The following is an 18,544-nucleotide window of genomic DNA, read 5'->3' on the forward strand; positions in this document are numbered from 1 at the left end:
CAGGGAGGCTACGTGGGAGTGAGATCCCTAGACCAGCAAAAGGGTTTGGGGAGGGAGGCCTCTTTTACCACTTGGGAAAAGGCAGCCTTGTACCCACAGGTCACCCAGAGCTGAGGTCAAGAGCTGTGGGGATCAGAGCTACACCACCCCACCCTATCTGCCCCGCCCCATTGCAAGGCACATAGCAATTTCCTCTAGTTTGGAAGAAATTGTAATGTGTCATTGCTTCCCAGGGCCCTTGGCAGCACCCAATGTGGTGCTGTAGTGGGCAGAGTGGACTATAGATTTCTGCTATCCTTTTCCCTGCTCCATCAGGTACTGCCAGTACCGCAGTCCTCACTATTCTCTGTTCTCTGAGAAGGCTTGGGCAGCCCTTCTGTGCTGCCCAGGAATTCCAGGTAGAGAGTGTTCTTGCAACAACTGAACTGAAATAAGAGGAAGGGATGGTTTGAACCATACCTCCCTGTCCAGAGTTCCACTGTTCCAGGGTTCTGTTTAAGATTGTTTTGGGCAGTGTCTAGGGGGAGGAATTTTGGAAGTACTGTCCTGGGCAGCAGAACTGTTCCCTGGGCCTTCTTAGGTCAGTCAGTTAGAGAGAAGAGGGAGAGAGAGGCAAGTGTGTCTGGACCATAGCCTCCTCACTCATTAGAGGGTACTCTCTGACACTTTGGGGTGAAAATGAGGAGGCAAGAAAATAGAGAAGCTTGAATACTTCTTGAATGGATGAGCTAGAGCTTAGGGGTAAGGACTGGTACAGGATGAAGTTGGACTTGGGCATTTTCTTGAATGTCTTACCTAGCTCTGGATCTTTGGAGCATTGGGTACAAAGTAGGAGAAATAGTAAAGGGAAGTAACCCAGACACCTGATAAGGAGTATACTAGGTTGGATGTTTGGGTTTTGCTCCAGGCTTGTGGGGTAGGAGTGGATTTCAGAGCCGGGAGATAGGACACTGCCCTGGGCATGTTTTCCCTCCTTTTTATCACCCACAGCAGCCCAGTCTGCATTTCTAGAACTTGACCAGCCCAGGGAGGCCAGAGGGAAATACAAGGGAAAATATTCTCTTTCTGTTCAATTCTGGTCAATTTATCCCTTTCTCCTCCCCGGGCAACAGGGAGGAGAATTTGCACCTCCCCCACTCCACCCCCCAGAGGCTTCAGGGGGTCCTTTGTTGCTGAACTCCAGATGTCAGAATTACTTTTGCCTTGGATTAACCAGTGGCTCTGACTTCTGAGGGGCCCTCTCTCTGACCTTGGCCCAGCCTGTGCTCTGTGCGAGTAGAGGCTGTTTCTAGTTCTGTTTGGGTTTATCCAGCTCTGGTGCTGCCCCGCATCCACAGGGATGGAATGTAGCTTTGCTTTGGGAATGTGATTATGGGGGTTGTGGGGGAGGCAGAGAGTACCCCCCGTTCTAAATTTCCATCTTGGGTACCAGCTGATTAGAGTGGAGTTCCTGGTCTTTAGAAGTTGAGGGCCTGTTGGCCCAGAGATTAACATGTCTTTTCTGTGAGGAAAGGACTTGAATGAGGAGCCTTGGGGAGTTTGCTGGCCTCCCTCCCATACCAGGCATGATGCCTGGGGAACTGGGGTGGGATACTCCAGAACAGGATGAGATTTATCCTATTAATTTGCAATAAAGGGGTTCAAAAAGAGAGTTGTTGCCTTGCTGCTTCCTGGAGCTGTTAATTCTCGGCTGTCCAATTTGACATCTGACCCTAGAAGATGTTATTCTACAAAACTGTATAATCATTTGCATTCTGAGCCTGACACTTAAAAATGCACCCAAGGAAGCAGCTCATTAGGGACTTATGTGGAGTGGCCTCGGCGCCTGACCAAGGAGCCTGTGCTGCATTCCTGCAGAGATTCCCATTCCCATCAGCCAACTATTGCTGAGGGAGAGTTTCCAGGAACTTTAGCAGGATACGAGCTGGGGACAGGGACAGTCGACGTGCACTGCAAAGCCTTTGGAACCTCTGCTCTTCTTCACCTTCTTCTTTCATTTTGTCCCCGGTCTGAGAAACAGTAAGGAACACAGGGTGCCTACCAGGATGGAGGTTGCAGCGGGAAATGGGGCAAACAAAAGGGGCAGACTAGGGAGCCGTGCCAGGGCTGTTGGGAAATGGTGGTGAGACTTGGGGGTGGGAAACAGCTGGCCCCTTAGAGCTCCTGATCTGATGTTTCTGGCCTGTTGCTGGGGAAGTTGGCCCTTGTCCTAACCTTCTCCCTGCTCTGTGAGGGAGGGGAAGAGGCTGAAAACTGGGAGAAACAGATGGTTGGAAAGGGGGGAAGGCTGGGGAGGAAGCTACAACAGGCCCAGGGCCCTAACTGTGGGTTTGGGCCAAGAGGCTTGGGACTCTGTTTAGAGAGATTCTCAGTACTTGTGCATATACATACACCCCTTCCCTAACTGGTTCTTCCAGTTGGGGTGGGGGTGGAGCACATGTGTTAATGACCAAAGAAGCTGTGTGGGGAGGAGTTGGAGCAGGACCTGGCAGGGCCCGGGTTCTTCCTTCAAGAGGATCAGTGTGATAGTTTGGGTTCTGACAATCCCTTTTAGAAGAGTGCAAAGCAGAAATTCTTGGCGATGCCTTGTCCCTTATCTCACCAAGCAAAGCTGGGAAAGTTGAGAGACCGTCTGGCTTCTCAGCTGGGCTTTGATGAGATGGAGCTGCTCAGGGCCAGGCCTCCAGGGAAGAGAGCCTGCCTCTTTGTCCTTCTCCAAGGGCAGTGTGGACTACTCTTGAAGAAGCTGTGTGGACAGGAATGCAGGTGAAAGTTTTGGGTCTGCATGGCTTCCTGCCTCCCTCCATGCACTTGCTAAATCTTCATATTTCTCCACTTAGCTCTAGCTTCTCCTGCCTTCCTGTTCTGCTTCCCCACAGGAAATTCTGAGCCCTATTCACCAACCTTCCTCTTCTCTCCATTCTGAGCCGCTGCTCCGATACTATTTGCTCTAAGTAGGTTTAGGTTAGTGACTCTTTAACTCAGGCCTGCTTGGTTTCTGCACATCTCTAATCCCCTGGCTAACCCTTCCTGCCCCAGAGATTACTGAGGGAATCTCTGAGAGAAACTCACAGAGAAAGAGCTGGAAAGGTCCAGGAAGTTAGGGTTGGCAGGTGAACTAGGACTGTAGAGGGATCAAGCTAAGGCTGGAGACGCAGGGCTTGGGCTGGGGCCAGCAGCTGTTTCCTGGAGAAATATCAGTGGCCTGGTTATATCAGAGAGGATGTTAAACATTGCTGGAGAAGAGAGAGTCTGGTGTTAAGCCTGGACAGGAGGAGAGGACATTTGAGGCTTTCCTGAAACCTAGTTTCCAGAGGTAGTACTAGTCTTGAGAATCTGGCATTCACAACTGTTTCCCCCCAGGTTGTCACTGATGTTCATTGACATTGTATGTCTATTACTTCCCTTGGCCTCAGTTTTCCTACATTTTTTTCTTGGAACTTTGAATTTTGTATTAATGTCAAAAACTCTGATTCTGGGGAAAGAAGAAAGGGGGAAGGGAAGGAAGGAGGGAGGGAGGCTAAGAAGGGAAGGAGAGAAGAAAAGAGGGTTAGCCTTCAGACTCATGGGATTCAGAGGGTATTAGGGGGGTTAGAAACATCTATCTAAAGCAGTGATTCTGAGCTGGGACAGGGAGAGGGACATGTGGCAGTGTCTAGAGACATCTTTGGTTGTTACAACTGAGGGGATGCTACTGTCATCTAGTGGAAAGAGGCCAGAGTTGCTGCTAAACATCCTAAGATGCACAGGACAGTCCACCACATAAAGAATTATCCAGCCCAAAATGTCAGTAGTGCAAAGACTGAGATAGCCTATAGGCTGGGGGAAGGTGATAAGGATTCTGGCTGGTCATCCAGCCCAGGGAAGTTTGAATTTGATGAGCTTGGAATAAATGTTCTTCCTGCCGTAATCTGGACAATGATGCTCTGGTCGTATTTCAGGAGATCAGGAAGACTGTGTTCTGGCATTCTCCCATCCTTAATCCTCCTACCCGCCTCCTGGCATGATGCTTGTTAGGGAGGAACCAAGAAACAGAATCTTTAAGTGCCCACAGTGGAGTAGGTTGGAGAAAACATGCAAGGGGTGCCAGGTTTGATGTTTGGCTATTGAGGCAGGGCTGTAGGGCCAGCTCTACTTACTCTGGAATGGAGACAAGTCATTTAATAGCATTAATGTGTTTACAGGAAAAGGTCTGCTCAAGTACTGGGGACTCGGCTTGGTGTTTGGGAAGCACTTAATATCCAGTCCCAAATCCTTTCTCGACCCATCTTGACTCATAAGTTTAGAGAGTTTTTTATTGCTTGTCCCATTGCAATCTAATTAGCTGTGACTGAAATCTGCCCACACACACCCTACCTGTCACCGAAGGCATTCCTAAATGCCATTTGGATCTTCATAATGTCTATCAGTAGATGCCACAATTTGGGGGAATCTTGGTGTTCCAGTTTGCAAGACTGCTGGAATGCAGAATACCAGAAATGGATTGGCTTTTACAAGGGGGTTTATTAGCGCACATATTTACAGTTCTAAGGCCATAAAGTTGTCCAAACTAAGGCATCAACAAGAGGATACCTTCACTGAAGAAAGGCCAGCTGAGAAGGCACGTGACTGGCATCTGCTGGTCCTTTGGTCCTAGCTTCTAATTCCAGTGGCCTTCTCTTTTAAGTGTCTGTGGGGTTCTCACTTAGCTTCTCTGGGGCAAACTCTGGGCTTCATCTCTTAGCTTAGCATCTCCAAATGTCTTTCTGTCTGCCTCTCCAACATCTGGTCTGTGTCGGCTCTGAGATCTCTCTCGGCTCTGAGCTTGCTTAAGGACCCCAGAAAAGAAATTAAGACCCATCTTGATGGGCAGGGTCACATCTCCATGGAAACAACCTAATCAAAAGATATCACCCACAATAAGTCTGCCCCCAAGATTGGATTAAAGAACATGGCTTAGCTGGGTACATAATAGATTCAAACCAGCACACTAGGCTTTGGAAATTGAGAACCTATAACATATATAGATTGTTTTTTCTTCTGTGTTCTATGCTAGGACACTTGCTCTCCCAGAAAGCCTTTTCTTTAGTCCTGTAACTACTGTCACTGTCTGCGCCTTGAGAAGTGGGGGTCTGAGTTCCCTGGGACAGAACAGGTACATCCAGGGCACGTATAGGGTAGGCATGGGCTCAGTGGTCCCCAGGCTCAATGCTGCTGCTGAACCGAGAGAAGCTGGAGTGAACCTGCTCTCATCATGGATGTTTACCACCTCCAGCAAAATCTTAATTCTAGTTACTGTCAATAGGCTCCAAGCCCCAAATAATGGTGATGGGGGGCGGGGTAGAATATGGAAAGACAGGGAGGGGGGAACAGAGGGCTGTATTGACTCAGAGTCCCCGTGGACCTTGTTACCACTGAGATTCTGGCTGCCAAGATTTAGCCAGGATGGACCTGACTCATGGTATTATTGTATTTGGAAAAGGCTAGCTATGTGTTGGAAGAGAAGGGGCAGAGGGTATGGCTTATGGGCAAATCCTTATTCCCTTCAAGGGCACAGACAGTATTTTGGACTTGTCTGAGGATTTTCTACGAGTGCCATACTGTAACCCATGGCCAGGGATTTTAGAAACCAATCCTGAGTAGCAGGACTTCCCTTGCTCTCCTTGGCTCAGACTCTTTCAAGGCTTGCTCATCCCTTGTGTTACAGTAGGAGAGTTTATCCAAAAGGGGAGAGATCACAGTTTTCTTTTTGCTGAGATCAGTGGTAAAGGGAATAGGCTGATATTGTTGTGGGAGAGATTCACGAACAAATAATTATGGAGCACGTACTATGGGCTAATCACTTTGCTAGTTTGCTGGGGTTCCCTCGGTGAAAAAAGACAAACTCCCTGCACGAAAAAATTGTTGAATAGTGCAAAGGTGAGAGGGAGGCCTGGTAAAGTACTGCTCCTTAGAGTTCTTCAGATTTCCTCCACAATCATCCTCCAAAGTGGATCCTTGGGGAGTGGTCAGGAAAAGGGACAGCTGTGTGACCTGTGAAAGCCTTTCTACCTCAAATTTTATCTCTCTGGGGCTTTAGCAGCAGAGAAATTGGAGCCAAGGAAAGATTCCTGGTGTTGTCTTTGTCCTCTGGCTGGGCACAGGCAGGGGTAGCTGAGCCGGTCTTGTGCAATCCCTGAATTTATAAAGCAGAGGCTAGACAAGGCTGAGCTGAACTGGGGGTGGGGGCTGGGTTCAGCTTCTGGATTCAGAGCCAAGATCTGTTTGTAGCCTTCCCACTGCAGACAGGCAGCTGCATGACTCATGGGCTGAAGGGGCCAGGCAGAAGCCATTCTCTTTGGTTCACAGGAATTCTGCTTGTTTATTTGTGTGTGTGTGTGTGTGTGTGTGTGTGTATTTCCTTCTTCCTTCTCCTCCTCCTCTAACTTTTCCTCCACTGCAGGAGATCTGCCCAAGGAGAATCCATATGAGGATGTGGACTTAAAGAGCCGAAGACCAGGACGAAAATCCCAGCAACTGTCTGAAAACTCCTTGGACTCTTTGCACAGGATGTGGAGTCCTCAGGACAGGAAGTACAACAACCCACCCACTCAGGTAACTGCAGCCCTGACTTGGGCCATGCTGTAGGGTCAGCATGAGGGCCACAGTGAGGGACTGTCTTCCTAAGGCTTGGGCTCAGCTTCCACTCAGGCTTTTTCTCTCACCAGTGCCTGACAGAGGAGGCAGCCTTAGGAGAGAGCTCTGCACTTGGGGACTTCTGCCATGTTGAAACTCTTATGGACAATTGGCATCCTGTCCTATCTTCTTCCTTTCACTACCTGAACTCTGAACTGCAAAACTAAATTAGGAGCCCCTGCAGTTTCAACATTCTTCCTCCTCCCCTTTGTGGGAAACAGGAAGAGAGAGGGCCCTGATTGATCCTGTTTGAAGCTTGTTATTCCCCAGCTTTAGCAGAAATGATCTCAGTACTGGTATTTGGGGGCCAAGTATAGGCCCAAGAACCAGATTTGGAGAGCCAGGCAGGTATCTCCCAGACCTGAAACCACTACTTTTGGAGGGAGTAAGACTAAATCTTTGAGGAGTGGACTGAGAGAAAGCAGAACAAGAAGAAAGTCAAAGGAGGCCCTTAGACTTAAGTTCATTCTTGTCTTGTCCAGGATGGACAGGAGGCAGGAGGATGGGACTACTTTCTCTGACTTCTTGAGGCTTTAATTCTCTATGCAAATGGAGGAAATTGGATATTTTATAATAGTAGATAAAGAATATAAAAATTATTTCTTCTTGTTTTGGAATGAAGTGATTGCTTTTATGAAAGATTTACCTTTCTAATGTGCTCTTTTCCAACATGCTTCCATTGACTTTATATACCAGATTGATTGGGTAGGAAGAGGAAATTGGGGATGAGGGGGAAGGAGGATTTACTGAAGAGGGATGAGAGGCAATCCCAGATCCAGATGATGGATAGGAAGCAGGCAGAGTTTGCAGAGAGTGCCTGCCTTTCTAGCAGTGAACAGGACTCATTCATCATGGGTTATCAGTCTAGATGGAAGGAGGGAGAAAGTAGATCAGGGCTGGCAAGGGGGGAAGCTTAGGACCCTGTGGGTGAGGAACCAGTTGAGTATGAGACCTGCCCAGAGCCCTGTGTTTTCCCTGGAAGAAATGAGCAGGCCAGGCTGTCAGGGTCACCCAGCAGAGTAGGCTTGCATGCAGATTATGGCCCTCTGCTTGCAGAAGCCTTTTAGGACTAGATCAAGTGCTGAAGTGGGAAAGACTAGTTCTACCTTTCAGGCTCAGTAATGAGCAGGGATCTAAACTTTGTCCCAAAGCTCAGGAAGAGCCTTCAGAATGCACTCTTTGTCTTCTCCCTCCACTCAGATGAGAGCAGTTTCCTTAGCCTCCACTTTCTCTTTCTCTGGCTGTAGTAATGAAACTTCCTTTGAAGAACCAAGTAAACTAATCTAGCCCTGACTAGCAGCTGGGATCTTAAAAGAGAAAGCAGGGTGGATGGAAATTCGTGGATGAGGTTGGAGGGAGCCAGAGATTCTAGCCTGTGGCTTCTGAGTCCAGGCTCCAGCAGATGGTTACTCACCAAGGCATCTGTGGTGAGCTCCTCTCTCATATCCTTTCCCAATGCCAGCTGTCCCTGAAACCCAGCAGCCAGTCCCTGCGCAGTGGGAACTGGTCTGAAAGGAAGAGCCACCGGTTGCCACGATTACCTAAGAGGCACAGCCATGATGACATGCTGCTGCTGGCTCAGCTGAGCCTGCCATCTTCACCCTCCAGCCTCAATGAGGACAGCCTCAGCACCACCAGTGAGCTGCTCTCCAGCCGCCGGGCACGCCGCAATCCCTAAGGTAACTCTCCAGACAGAGCTGGGCTGGGCAGGTGGGCTAACAGGTAGCCAGTTCTATTCTCTCCTTACTTCCTCCCCTAATCTTGGGTTCTTCCCATTTCTTTTTGAATAAACTATGGGTTTATCACTGCCCTCTTTTTTTCATCTGGTTAATTCTCTCTTATCAGCAAAGATACATTAACTGATTAAGGAAAGGCTAGCCTCTGCCCCCAGGGAACTCTCCTTGGGTTTGGGTGGATGAGAACCCAGTTCTTGGAGGCTCCTCATTAGTGAGGTCCAGTAACAGAAGGGTGTAAGTTTTGGGGTCTCATTGTATAAATAAAGGATGGAAGACTCCTGAGTCTTCTTTCTGTAACTAGAAGAATTGAAAGTTTTCAGCATTGCTTTGCACACATAGGCAGCCCAAAGCAGCAGGATTTAGCCACACTATATTTTTAGCCTGCAAACAATGCTTGAGTATATTGGGAATTTAGCTCCTTCCTGTCAGGGCCCCAGGTTATAGCCTAGAGGGAAAGGCTGGAATCCTTGTTCCTGTTATTGCATCTGAGATGCTCTTTGTCCCTGTTGGTTCAGTGACTCTTGGGACCCAGGAGCTCCCATCCTGTCTAGTTTGATCACAGTTCCTTCCTCTGGGGGAGCTAAGTTTAGTGCCCAGTGTCATGGGGAGCACGGGACACTTGGGGAACCTAGGTTGGTGGAGAGCTACCAGGGCGTGGAGGGTGGGTTTCCACTTGGGATCAGTCTAGCAAGGAGACCAGTGCTGGGCCCAGTGGGTGGAGGGCAGAAAGCTTGCACCAGAAGGGGAAAGAATGGTCCCCTAATCAGCCTTCATGGAAGAAGTGGCAGCTGGTGCTAGGATCACCTCACCCTCCCTGCTTTTCTCATCCAGCTTGTCCAAAGAATTAACTCCATCTACAATGCCAAGAGGGAAAGAAGAGGTTAAAAAAGCTGTCTATGTCCAGCATTGAGACAGCCTCACTGCGAGGTAGGCCTTGATGCCTGAGCTGGTTCAGGTTTCTGGGGCCCTTGGGCACTAGAACGGGGAGAGATACAGACTGGCCTCGGTTTACTCCACCATGGGTCAATCGCATGGTCCTCCTGTCTTGTAGGAAGGTAGAGCCCTTCCAGGAAGTGGTCACTTAGGAGGGAGGGCCAGAGCAGGAAGAAGGCCCTGGGGTGGGTTACTTCCGGCTTTGGGCTGTGAGGCCCTTAGTAGGGAGGTGGGTGTGGGAATCTGCTTCTGGTAAAAGGAAAGGCCAGACTTAGTGAGAACTGTGGTCTGTTTCCCATTTCAAATCTTGGCCTCCAGGAGGCAGGGTCTTTGTGTTCCAGGCCTGTAAGCCTCTCTGCTTGCTCAGCATCCAACTCGGGCCCTCAGCTTCTCCCAGATGAGGACAGATGATAGATTAGCACGCGCAGGCTGAGCTCTGAGGGATCCTGACCTCAGGCCACTCACTTCTTGCTCACAGATGCCTGATCATGGGCCTGTAGGAGCCCAGACTAGGTACAGAGTCATTCCTCATGAGAAGAGTTGGGAGGGGGGCACAGAAAACATTTGCTGTGGGGCAGTGGCTCAGCAAGTATGCACTCCTGCTGTTACTTTTCCAGATGAGAATAGTGAGAGCGAGAGCGACTCTGACGACAGGTTCAAAGGTGAGGCGCGGCTCTCCAAGAGCACGGAACCCTTTCCCAGCCCTGGTGGCAGAGAATCAGCTTTCCTTCCTCTGCACATGTGGTTCCAGTGTCCCAAATTGGCCTGGCTTGGGGAGGCAACAGGCAGACAGGATACCAGGCCAAAGAGCAAGGAGCTGTAGGGAAGTCCATTCTTAGAGTCACGTGAGCTCAGCCCTTCAGGGTTAAATCCAGACATCTCCCTTTACCCGCATGTAAGGATGGTGACCCTGCCCATGTCTCTCCCAAGCCATTGCCCATGGACATCGGTTGATAGATTTTCCTGGTAAATGTTGTGAATCTGGAGGGTCAGAGATGGGTTCAGAAGATTACAGGTACGTCTTCTGGTTGCAAGAAGTGTGCCATTGACTGAGGACACCTGTCCTCTGGAGATCCTGAGATTGCTCATCTCTCCCACCCCCTAGAAAGGAGAACTCCCACCTTCCTGAAAAGGTTCTGGGACTGTCACATTGCAAGGGCCCTGGAAAAATCCCTACACTTTCTCTACTGGGAAGCCCTGGCTAGATCTCCCTGAATGGTTAAAGTATGTAGGAACTCGCTCCCTCCTTCCTTTGTACCCTGGTCCCTCAGGCAAGTGGGCAAGTAGACCTTAGGCCTGGGGACAGGGACAGGGTCAAAGACTCCCAAGTCCAAGGACTCTGATAGGGGCCCAAGGATGCAGCCTTCATAATGTTCACACCTTTTTGTCCTGTAGGTGTGGGGGCAAGGCAGGTGTGGGGTGGGTGTGCCAGTGACACCTCCCTGGGTTTGCCTGGCCTAGGCAGTCCTAACAGCCCCAGCTCAGTCTTTCAAGACTCCAGAAGGACCAGGCCAATAACTTCCTGTGTTAGGGCAGACTCTTTGTCAGGCATAGACACCTTGCTCCTGCCACTTTTCCCCCAGACACAGCTGGGAGAGGGTATCAGATTAAGCTCATGTACTCAGAGGAGATCCATGGAGATTAGAGTCCTGAGTTAAGGATGGAGGGGGCTAATGTGGGATGGTTAGGGGCCAGCCTGCCTGTCCCCTGAATTTTGACCTACCCCCAGCTCACACGCAGCGCCTAGTCCATATCCAGTCGATGTTGAAGCGTGCTCCCAGCTATCGGACACTGGAGCTGGAGCTACTCGAGTGGCAGGAGCGGGAGCTTTTTGAGTACTTTGTGGTGGTGTCCCTCAAGAAGAAGCCATCCCGAAACACCTACCTCCCTGAAGTCTCCTACCAGTTTCCCAAGGTGAGCCTATCTCTCCTCCCACCTTCCCCACCCCCTCCTCCATCACCTTCTGACTGCCTGACCTGTTCTGGGGAGGTGATCCTGCTCCTGTCATAGTTACTAACCTAGCTGAACCAGCCCTGAGCCTGTTGCTTATAGCCAGGAGGGAAGAGAGTGGGCCCGAGAGGTTGTGGGTTTTGGGCTAGTGCTTATTCGGAGGATGAGGCCTCATACTTAGAATAAAAGCCAAATTGCTTTAAGGGGCTACAAGAGTCTCTGGAAGGGTCCCAGATACTTCTCCCACCTTCTCTCTGTCTTTCTTGTAATAGCTTTATTGAGATATAATTCACAAATCATACAGTTCATCCATTTAAAGTGTATAATTCAATGGTTTTTACAGTTATGCAACCATCACAATACATTTTAGAACATTTTCATTACCCCAAAAAGAAACCCCATACTCATTAGCAGTCACTCCCCATTTCCACACACCCACCCTATCTCTTACCACCTTTCTGTGCACACTGCCAGCCAGCCTGATCTCCTTTCTCTTCCTTTAACACCTGAGTCCTTTTTCTCTGCCATTGCTTCTGTCTATAATGCTCTTTTTCCAGCTCTTCACTTGGCTGCTGGTTCTTTCTCATTCAGTTTCTGTTCAAATAGAACCTCCTTAGGGAGGACTTTCCAGAAGCCCTAAAGTAGTTCCCTGTCCCCCTTCCCCCAGTTCTCTCTGTTTATTTCCTTTGCAGTACCCTCTGAAAATTGTCTGTTACCTCACTCTCCTGACCAGAATGCACAGGAACAGAGACCTTGTCTACTTCGCTTTCCATTGGTAGCCCTAACACATAGCACAGTGCCAGATACCATGTGGAAAGTACTCAGTCAGTATTCCTGAATGAATGAATGATGATTCTCCTCATATCCAGACCTCTTTATAAGCATTAGAAGTGGGGACAGGGATTTCTGAGAGGCATGTCAGGTGGTAGGATGGAGCATCATCCTCAGAGGAGGAGATGCTGCTCAGCCACCCCCACCACTCCCAGGTTCCATGCCATCTTTTGTCTATCTGCTCCCCATGTTTCTCTTCCCACGCAGCTGGACCGGCCCACCAAGCAGATGCGGGAGGCAGAGGAAAGGCTCAAGGCCATTCCCCAGTTTTGCTTCCCTGATGCCAAGGATTGGCTCCCCGTTTCAGAGTATAGCAGGTGAGGCCTGCTCTGGTCTGGCTGGAGGGAGGAAGGGGGCAGAGCCTTCTTTACCCCCAAAGCAGTGGGCAACTGAGTGGGGCCAACCCTAGTCCAGACCTCCTCTCCTGCAGCAACCTGGCCCTTCACCCCACCCCTGGGATGACAGTCTCTGTTCTTGAGGGCTGTTTGCTGGGTCCTCCGATACCTTCCTGATGCCAGACCTCTCCCTGTTCCAGTGAGACCTTTTCTTTCATGCTGACTGGGGAAGATGGCAGCAGGCGCTTTGGTTACTGCAGGCGCTTACTGGTGAGTAGGGCCGTTCAGCCCTCAGAGGCTGGCAGGCAGGGGGTGGGCAGGGGTTTTTATGTATGGGTGCTCTTCTGCCACTTAGGATGAATGAAAACCTGTTTTCTGTTCCCTTGTTCTGGAACCAACCCCCACCTGCATCCCCACCCACACACCCCTTCATAGATGATGCTTTCTTGGGATAGCAGGGCTCAGAATGGCCCCTCTGATTGGACCCCAAAATCTAAGATTATCTACATTAAGGAGAGGGAGTGGATCACCGTCTACTGGGATGTGTTTTTTTTTTTTTAAGCTTTTCTATACTTGTCTTTTTCCATTCATTGTTCTCTGGATTCTGGGCTCTGGTTGCTGGTCAGGGATTCTGCAAGGTCTTGCAACCCCGGCAGTACGTGTGCATGCATCAGATTGGGTTGGAGGGCAGCCTTCCTCCCTCCCAGGCTTACCAGCCTGGTGTGGGGAGGAGTCCTGTCTGTGGTCTGGCAGTGCTGGAGGCTGAGCCCCAGAGAAGTACCTTCTTTAGAACCCTGGGAGGGATCCCTTGAACCCAGGGGAAAAGGATTGGGTTTTGAAAAATATAAACCATTTGGTAAAAAGATAAGTCCTTCCCTATCTCCTTTCCCACCAGCCCTGGGAAACAGATCAAGGTGGAGGCAAAGAGCTAAAGGGAGGGCAGAACCCAGAGCCTGGTTCCTGTCAGTCTCTCCTGCAGGTCACCAGGGATGTGGTTGGCTTGGGTTGTCATTGTTTTGGTGTGCCCAGGCCTTTGTGTGGGAGGCCTCACCTGAAACCAGACTAGAAGCAGATGGAGGGGGACCCTGGGCAGAGGTAACATATAGCAGGGAACCCAAAGAAGGATTCTGGGCCAATCGTTCATTCACGTATTCATTTATTCCGGAACACTTATCATGTGCCTGTTGAGGGTCAGATGACATGCTTAAGGCACATAAAGATGAGTTAGACATGAATCCTATGCTCAAGGAATTTTAGATTGTTTAGTACAAGAGGTAGGACCTCAATGTAGAAAGGAAGGGCAAAGAGAATAAATGTTTCTTTAGGGCCTATCGTGCTCCAGGCTAGATGCTTTAAGTATGCCGTTTCCTTTAATCCCTTCAGTCACCCATGAGGTATTATTATCTCCATTCTGTAGATCAAGAAACTGATACTGAGAGGTGGAATCAAGTGCCCAAGTTCACACAGCCAGTGAGGGACAGAACCCAGGATTCACCCCAATCCCTTTAACACCGAGTGTTAATCTTGGATCACCCCAAAGGGTATTCTGGGAAAAGGGATATTTGGATATAGAATGTCCAGGGAGTGTGGGGCTAAGGGAATGTGGTGCAGTGCAGATGCCAAGTGGGGAGCCAGGCAGAGGACAACATGCCCCTGGGTCACCTGCGCCTAGAGAGGAGTGTTGGGAAGACTGCCTTTGCTAGAGCATAGATGGATCAGCGCTGCTTCTTTGCAGTGGGCCTGCTGCCTCCAGGGAAGAGCATGTTTGTCCTGGCCTGCTTAGAGAGGGCCTGGGCTGGGTCCCCGCCAAGGGGGCTGGCACTAGCTCGGCATTCCTGCAGATTGGACACAATGATTCTAACCCAAATCCCACATACTTGATTTAATCACTTGGGGCTTTAGGGAAGGCGGGGGAGAGAGAGAGAGCGGAGCGAGTTTCAGACCTAATATGGACAAAAACAGATTCTGCCTTCTCCTTAGATCTGTGACGTGTGGCCAACAGGTTTGGAGAGTGAAATAGCCCCATCTGCATTTGCTTAGCAGTCTGCGGGAAGGGGCCACCACCTGCTGCTCTGCTCCCTCCCCCACTCAGCCTTGCCAGGCACTCCAGGCCTCTGAGCCAGAGGCAGCCACAGCGCCCTGCCACCCCCTTGCTGGAGAAGTGGACTGGGCTCCAGGCCTGGGAGCTCTCAGGATGGGGCTCCACATCCAGCCCACCACCTTTCAAATCTTTTTTCACTTTGTTCTCCTTTACTACAGAGCACATAACACATAGCATGTCTTTATGTCCCTTTCCCTTCCTCTCTGAAGGCAGCATGATTTAGAGATAAGACAGCAAAAAGAGAGGCAAAAGCTGACTCCTCCGAGACTTCTAGATATGTGACATTGGGCACATGGCTCAGCCTTTTTGAACTCAGTTTTCCCCCCTATAAAATGGGGATAATAAAGTATCAAGACAGTAAACATTTGATAAATAGTAGTTCCCTCCCTTTGTCTGTTTTCAGTTTGCCGTGATACAATGGGAGTCGGTCAAGGAAGGGTAAAAAGAAAATTCAAGAAAAGGGATGCTTTGCAGAATGTCCCCTGTTGGGGGAATAAGGCTACAATGACTTGCTCCTAAGAATGTACACAAGTCCCTCTCATTACCATTGCCTCTTCTGGGGTCCGAGCTTAAGGGATGTAAATCCACAAACCGCCCTATGGTCTCCACCAAACTGCTTTGTCCTTTTCCAGCCTCTGGCAGGGTCCTTCTAGAGAGGAAGAGTGAAGCCTGTTTAGAGCTTGGTGGGAGTTGAGGCACCTTGGGCTGGAAGTCCCAGCAGAGGCTGAGGCCCATGACGAGTGGCAGCCTTTCCTTTGGACCTGATTGAGTATTGAGGTTTAGAAGAGGCTTGGAGTCTTCTTCCACTAGCAAGGCAGGGGGACTTGAGGGCCGGTTCATAGTTTTCTATGCCCAAGGAGCCAGATGTGGTAATCATGCATTCTCTGCGTCTGTCTCTCTCTCCTCGCTCCGGCCCAGCCAAGTGGGAAGGGGCCTCGGTTGCCAGAGGTATACTGTGTCATCAGCCGCCTTGGCTGCTTCGGCCTGTTTTCCAAGGTAAGAGGGCTTCTGGCTTGCCTTTTTCCCCTTCACCCCAGCTGACGGCTCCCATAGGAGTATCTGCAGCCAGCTTTGATGAAAATACCACCTGTGTTTGTGTGAGACAGAGAAAGAAAGAGAGAATGCAAGAGCAAGTATAAGCTAGCTCTCTGATTCCCTCCTTCTTCCCAAGCCTGACTCTCCACCTGGCTGACTGGCATTTTCCCAGCACCACTACTCTCAGCATCTGCTCATGTCACAGCCCTCCCTGGGTCATAGGCACTGGCAGGATTCCTGGGGCCAGAGACCACCTTGGGGAAGCCAGAAGTGCCCAGGGAGCCAGCTCTCAGGCAGTATTTCCTTTGCCCAGCTACTCAGCTCCTGGAGACTGAGGCAAATACCAGTTAGGGTACAGAGCAGAAAACAAGTACCAAGGGAAACGGAAAGGGTTGAGTGTGAAGACCCTGCAAGACAGTCCTCCCATCTCCCAGCTTATGGCCCAGGCTGGTCAGACACCAGGCTGCCCTTTCCTCTCCCCAAGAGGAGGGGAGGGCATTGCCCTGACATCTCTCTTCGGGCTGCTGGTGGTTGGCACAGATCCTAGATGAAGTGGAGCGCCGGCGTGGGATCTCCGCTGCCTTGGTCTACCCCTTCATGAGAAGTCTCATGGAGTCACCCTTCCCTGCCCCGGGGAAGACCATCAAAGTGAAGACATTCCTGCCAGGGGCTGGCAATGAGGTAGGGATTTCTGCTGCCACCTCTCTCAGGCTCTAGGCTCAGTCCGAGGCACAGTTGCAGTGTCTGGCAGGTGCAGAGCATGGTTCCCTCCCTGTTCACCTGCTCACACTTAATAAAGCGATTGGGGACTGAAAAAGTGAACGACAAAACTGTAAATGTTGCCTAATTTTGCTCCTCCAAAGGGGCTTCCCGGAGAACCCCCATGCCTCTTTGAACTAAAGAACATTCCACCTCCCCTCCTTTTATTCATTCATCACATATTTACTGAATGCTCATTAGGTGTCAGGGATTGGACCAGACCCTGGGGCAGAGTCTTGAAGTTAAAGAGGGACATAGCCCCAGTCCTCATGGAGTTTATAATCTTGTGAGGGAGACTGATATTAAGTAAATACTTTCGCATGTAATTAGGTAATTCCTAAACATAGGAAGAGAAAAGCAAAAGCACAAGATGTTGTGAGAGTGTGTAACGGGATCTGCTTTAGATTAGAAGGCAGGGGAAGCCCTCCTTTGAGGAAGTGACATTGTACTTGGGGCCTGAGGAGTGAGTAGAAAGCAGCAAAATGAAGTGGGAGGAGACAGACTGAAAGAGAAGGATCTGGATGGGAGAACATTACTCCTAGTAGAGAGAACAGCATTATGCAAAGGCAAAAGTTAAGAAAGAGCACACGCATCCTTGTCAAGGAACCAAAAGAAGGCTAATGTGATTGAAAGGGTTGGGGGTAGATAGGCATGCAAGGACCAACTCACAGTGTGCCCATTAGGCCAAGTTAAGAATTGGGGATTTTATTCAAAGCAGGATTATGATAAGATCTGATTTACGTTTTTAAATGCTTACTGTGGCTGGTATGTAGATAAGGATAGGAATGAAAACAGGAACTCCAGTTAGGATACTGTTGCAGACCAGGCAAGAGATGATAATAGCTTGGATTAGGTTATGGTAGAGAAGATGAAGGGAAGCTGATAGATTTGCGATATAGACCCAAATTAAGATCAGTGGCACTTTGTGTTTGATTGGATATAGGGAGTAAGCGTTTAGGAGGTTTTAAGGCTGACTCCCAGTTTTCTGGCTTGAGCAACATGGCAGATGATGGAACCATACAGTTGAGATGGGAGCATTTGAAGGAGGAGCATCTTACAAGGGACAAGAGGAAGAGTTCAATTTTGTACTTGTTAAGTTTGAGATACCCATGAGGCAACCAACAGAGAAGATATTTAGGAGCAGAGTGTCGACAGGGAAGAGAAGAGAGCTCAGGACTCAGTCCTCCTCGGTCCTGAGGAACGACAATGGTCAGGGGACCTGTAGTAGAGAAGTAGCAGCTCTGAGGATTGAGAAAACAGGAGGAATACCAGGGGAGAGTGATGGCTTGGGAGCCAAGGGAAGAGGTAGTACCTTTAGAAGGAAGGAGGAGTGGTCAAAGTGAGTCAGCTGCCATTGAGAAGTCAGGGTGAGGTGTGGTGAGATGGCTTAACAACACTGGATTTCAGAAGGGGACGAGGGGTGTCAGAAGCCTGAGTGGAGTGAGTTGAGAAGCGAATAGAAGGGGGGAGGCAGTGAGGAGGTTAAGCCATCTCACCATACCTCACCCTGACTTGAAATAGCCTGTATAGACACATCTTTCAAGAGGCTTGACTGTAAAGAGAAATAGGGAAAGTGCAGTGGTTAAAAGGAAATATGGAGCCAGGGGAGACTTTCTTAAAGATGATTGTTTGGATGCTGGTGGGAATGACCCAGCAGAGGAAGAGGTTAAAGATAGAGGAGAAGGAGGGGATAATCGGACCACTACTAAGAAGGCATAGGTTCTGATATCCATGCAGGGACTGGCTTTTGTTAGGAAAGAAGGACACTTTTTTTTGTAACGGAAAGGAAGAGTGGTGGCTTGTAGATTTTGGATTCCTATCTGACAGCTTCTGTTTTCTCAAAGTAGAAGAGAAGGTCATCCTCTGAGAGTGAAGGGTGGGTGTCAAGGGTTTTAAGAGAGGGAAGAAGAAATAAATTAGTTGTTGCAGGGAGCGGCAGAGGGACTGACAAGAGAAACATACTAGGTTTGCTGGGCAGTGGTGATTATCCATTTGAGGTCTGTCTCTTGGCGTCTTTCCCTCCTGCCCTCGCTTGGAGGGACTTTAGGCTTCATGGGCGGACTTTATGCTTTGTTACCTTGCCCAGGGAGCATAATGCCTGGAAACTCTTCAGGATCCTGTCCCTGGCCACCTCACTGGTCTCACTTCTCATCACTGTCTTAAATTATTTACCATCCCCTGAACACTGAACCCTCCTTCCTTTGCCTAGA

General features: G+C 49.6%; 1 protein-coding gene across 1 annotated transcript in view; it reads left to right on the forward strand.

The window, feature by feature from the left end:
* DENND2B (DENN domain containing 2B) overlaps positions 1–18,544 on the forward strand; it is a 190,674-nt gene that overhangs the window by 155,005 nt on the left and 17,125 nt on the right. Inside the window, 10 exon segments of the mRNA XM_037840044.1 lie at positions 6,422–6,573; positions 8,117–8,328; positions 9,218–9,255; positions 9,258–9,317; positions 9,941–9,985; positions 11,053–11,237; positions 12,312–12,421; positions 12,640–12,709; positions 15,459–15,536; positions 16,116–16,256. Coding sequence (XP_037695972.1) covers positions 6,422–6,573; positions 8,117–8,328; positions 9,218–9,255; positions 9,258–9,317; positions 9,941–9,985; positions 11,053–11,237; positions 12,312–12,421; positions 12,640–12,709; positions 15,459–15,536; positions 16,116–16,256 — 1,091 coding nt within the window.

Source organism: Choloepus didactylus, chromosome 6, assembly GCF_015220235.1.
Source record: "Choloepus didactylus isolate mChoDid1 chromosome 6, mChoDid1.pri, whole genome shotgun sequence".
NCBI lineage: Eukaryota > Metazoa > Chordata > Mammalia > Pilosa > Megalonychidae > Choloepus > Choloepus didactylus.